Source organism: Frankliniella occidentalis, unplaced genomic scaffold (assembly GCF_000697945.3).
Source record: "Frankliniella occidentalis isolate FOCC.00 unplaced genomic scaffold, Focc_3.1 Scaffold69, whole genome shotgun sequence".
Classification (NCBI taxonomy): domain Eukaryota; kingdom Metazoa; phylum Arthropoda; class Insecta; order Thysanoptera; family Thripidae; genus Frankliniella; species Frankliniella occidentalis.
Window position 1 is genome coordinate 598,387 of NW_026267199.1, and position 3,920 is coordinate 602,306.

At 47.3% G+C, this 3,920-nt stretch overlaps 1 protein-coding gene across 1 annotated transcript in view; it reads right to left on the bottom strand.

Annotated features, from left to right (window-relative positions):
- Nucleotides 1-3,920, bottom strand: part of LOC113203924 (IDLSRF-like peptide) — a 71,907-nt gene that overhangs the window by 17,617 nt on the left and 50,370 nt on the right. The window contains exon 2 of the mRNA XM_026418874.2: nt 3,134-3,265. Within this exon, the coding sequence (XP_026274659.1) occupies nt 3,134-3,265 (132 nt within the window). The remainder of the gene's footprint in view (nt 1-3,133; nt 3,266-3,920) is intronic.

The window sequence follows — 3,920 nt, forward strand, 5'->3', positions numbered from 1 at the left end:
GGGGGGTAATAAAAGTACGTAGACCCTGGAGGTGCAAAGTTTTAATGATAAAGGTGAGACGCGCGCACACCTAATTATATACATTCAAAAATCAATCAACAGTTCAACTAGTGCAAAGGCATAAAAAAATGAGTGCCTTACAACTTCTATCGTATTCATGAAACTTCTCGACTTTCGACTTTCATAAGAAAAAATACAACATTTCCCACCACGCTGCTGCTTCGCTGGGGAATGCATACTATGCGAAACAAGTTATGTACGATACTGCGCAGGACCCCTAAGTTATTGATGGAGGAACAGGGGGTACTCTTAGGGCAGAGCCGCAGGTGTGAGCAAGAAAGCACCGCTTAAGGGTTATGGCCATACGAGGGATACGTGATGATTGAGTACAAATGTCACTCACCTACAGATAGGCGAATCGTGAGTTGCACAGAGGCATCTGGCTCCAAGTGTGGGAATGGTCATTCACACATCCGCAGGTATGTGTGAAAATTCTGTCACACTCCTGCAGTTGGGTTGATTATTTTACTCACCCACATGACAGGTCTGCGCCATTCGTACACCATGATTACACTTTTCCTTCTCTACTGTTCCGCATTTGAGAACCACTCCCCACCTTCTCGGCGATGCTGTGCGACTCTACAGAGCGCCTGTCGGGTAGGCCGCCGCAGCACACCCCTGTCAGGCGGGTCTGCCTATGCGGGGATTTGCAGGCGGGGACGCCCTCAGTACTGTTAGCTGCATTTGATTCCTCTGTTGATTCTATGATCCCTACAACGGTTCGGGCACACCTGCAGAAAACCCTTTTTAAAGGAACCAGTGAGTGTCGTTTACACCACTCTCAGACACGCCGTGCGCAATGGAGGGGGGAGGGGGCTAGGTGTACCGTTTTTTAACAATTGATAAAAAAAAATAATTTTCTCCCAAAATAACATTGGGATCATCTTCGAATACGTAAACAAGTGAACTGTATTTTTTTTCGTGTATTCCCATTTACATAGGCTCCTACGGGGATAGAAGGAGTGCGTATGTAAACTCCGAAATTTGTGCAAACGGCTTGTACGGAGTTGGTCTACGGCTCTCTGAAACTCCGAACTCCCAGAGCTCTGCGTTTTGGCGGAGAAGGCCAACCGAGACAGACGTGGAGTGTGGTCTCCAGCGGCCTGTGACATGGCCCACGTGGTGAGAAGATAGGTCGGGGGCTGGTTGCGGCTAGGTGTGGTCTAGCACGGACCGCCCGAGAGGAGACCGCATGTCGGTGCCCCTCGGTCGGCCTCCGACGCCAAAACGCAGATCTCTGCTGGTTCAGTACTAGACTCTGATTTATTTTGCAGGGTGAGGTACTTGGGATCACTCTCCTTTCAGTGGTATGACTTCAAAGCTTTTTTGTTCTTTTTTTATTCCACTCCCCATTGATCCATGAAATATTAGGCCAGTACCAGAACAGCATTAGATATCAGAAACGTGTCGATGTTAAATTTTATTTATAAATCTCATTCGAAATCTCACAGTTTTTTGGATGTCTGATATCGGTCTGCTATTATTTCTTTGCCCACTGTGTCCAATATTGTCATTTCTCGCTGGGCCCTGACAGCACAATGGCACCACCTTCTCTGGACAAGGGCAAGGCGCAGCCGCGCGTAAGGAGGTCCACGGCGCGCATATAATTCGGCCAGCGCCTTGTCTAAGATATTTATGGGACCGTAAATCCTTTATCGCCGTCCTGGCCACCGTTATTACGGCGTAACGAGACAAGCTTCGGGAGACAACGTCAGACGAGAAAGTGGAGAGGGGGTGGGGGTATTAAACGGGGATGGGGGGGGAGGGGGGGTCAATTGGCCGTCAGGGGGTCGGGTTGCGCAAACCACGTCGGTACCATTACCGCCCCGGCCGAGGTGCCTCCGAGGTGTTCGGGGTTTTAGTAATTTACAAGTTCAGTGGCGTGTCGCAAATGCACAGCGACGGTGGGCAGCAAATTGATACACAGGTAAATTTTAAGAATCGCTATGTTCCTTACGTGCTCTCATGTGCACACTGTAATATGGAGGGGGGGGGGGGGCTCAAAAGTATACGACTTAAGGTGAATGCTACAGGATCCAGAGCAACATGTGGCGTATAATTTTCGGGATCTATTTTGGCGTACGGATCCTACACTTTACATCTTTGCCCATACTACTCCTATGCCACCTAAAATACTTGCGTCCTCTTCCGCACGACAATTTTTGGCGCTCAAAGACGCCAGAAATTGGTGTTCTCTCAAACAGCACAAAAATTCGGTGCCTTTTTACAACACGCTAATATATTGGTGCAGCCCCCCCTACCCCCTCCTCTCTCTCTCTCTCTCTCTCTCTCTCTCTCTCTCTCTCTCTCTCTCTCTCTCTGCAGGAGACTCTCATTTAGGACAGCACAAAGGACGGTAGACCAGCGGGAGGTAGGATCATCAAACACCCCACACCCGTTTAGTGCAGCAGGCACCCAGGCACCATGACAAGGGGAACGGGGAGGAGGGAGAAGTGGGGAGGACAAAGAGGTTCTAATTACATGGCGCAAAGGGGACAGGCTGGATCATCAGGTACGTCAGGTCGCCGCGGATAAGAAACGTTCGATCACTGAGTAGAACAAAAAAGGTAAGATATCGTACCCTTTTAGGAGGGCACTATTTACTAAAAAGGCTGATTTTTTTTTCGTTTCATCAAAACGTTTTCTATTGTATGAAACGGACTAGAGTGTGTGTACATAATCAAAGTGGCCGTAAAATTCCGCAACAAATGAGTCTCATGTGATAGGGGCTGTTCATGTTCAGAAGCAACGTAAAGCTATATATAGCTTATACGCAAAGTTAGGTATACCAAGTCAGACACCCGGAAAGAGCACTACCTGCACATCCTATGCTCTGCTTATGGGTATTTTTCTGTTCACGCTTATCTCTCATAGTTGACGCCTTGGGCTCTGAAAGGTCCGGCACATCTAATAAGCTACCACTTCTTATTTCTCTCGCAATACTTGTAAACAGTGAATTTCAGCATGCGGCCGGCGGCTCCATTTTGCAATTCTCAGGGTGGTCCCCCAAATTGAACTCGGATGGAGACAGGAGAGGGATTTGTGGGTTGGTATAATACACCAAAATTCTTACCGGCGGTGCAGAGCTTGGAGTCCTCATCGTAGCCGTCGGGGCAGTCTGGCGCACCGTCGCAGAGGTACTGAATGGAGATGCAGGCTCCATCTCCAGGGCACTTAAACGGCTCATATGGGTGGCATGCCTCAGCTGTAACACACACAAAATATTACGATTAAAATTTCTGAAAACAAAAATAGAACATTGAAGAGCAGAAGTAGAACACGATAGAAAATCTACTATCCGGAATTTTTACCACATATGGCAACATCTTATACATGTGTTGGTTACACTAAGCGGTATGTGAGATTTCGTACATCGTCATTTTTTTAATACATTCCTCTTTTAAAAGAGGTTCTGGAAAATAAGCTGTCACATAGTTCTGTTTAGAAAGAGACATGAGCAAAATTTTCCTTCCCTCTATTATCTCTTTGTTGAAAAAGATTGATTTCATTTCCGGCGTAAAGACGTTTTGAGAGCACTGTAGGCATGCGCCTCGCCGTGAGCAGACAAAACAATTACCCGGCGGTCGTCTCGTCCATGCCGCGCACGTCCGCTCGTGTACGTTTTACTTCCCTTATTGTGCGTACACTGCAAAAAATTATGACAGGAAAACAAAACGACAGATCGTCCTGCTAATTATTTTCCAGGAACTTCTGTTATTCGAATAACAGCATCGATGTAGTTTTAATGGTTAAAATTTGGTACAGGGAGCAATGTACAGGACCACTGTAAGGCAAAAGCGCGGACAAAACTGTCTACAGTGGAGCCGTATTCGTACACTGTACCGTGTAAATCCTGGGCT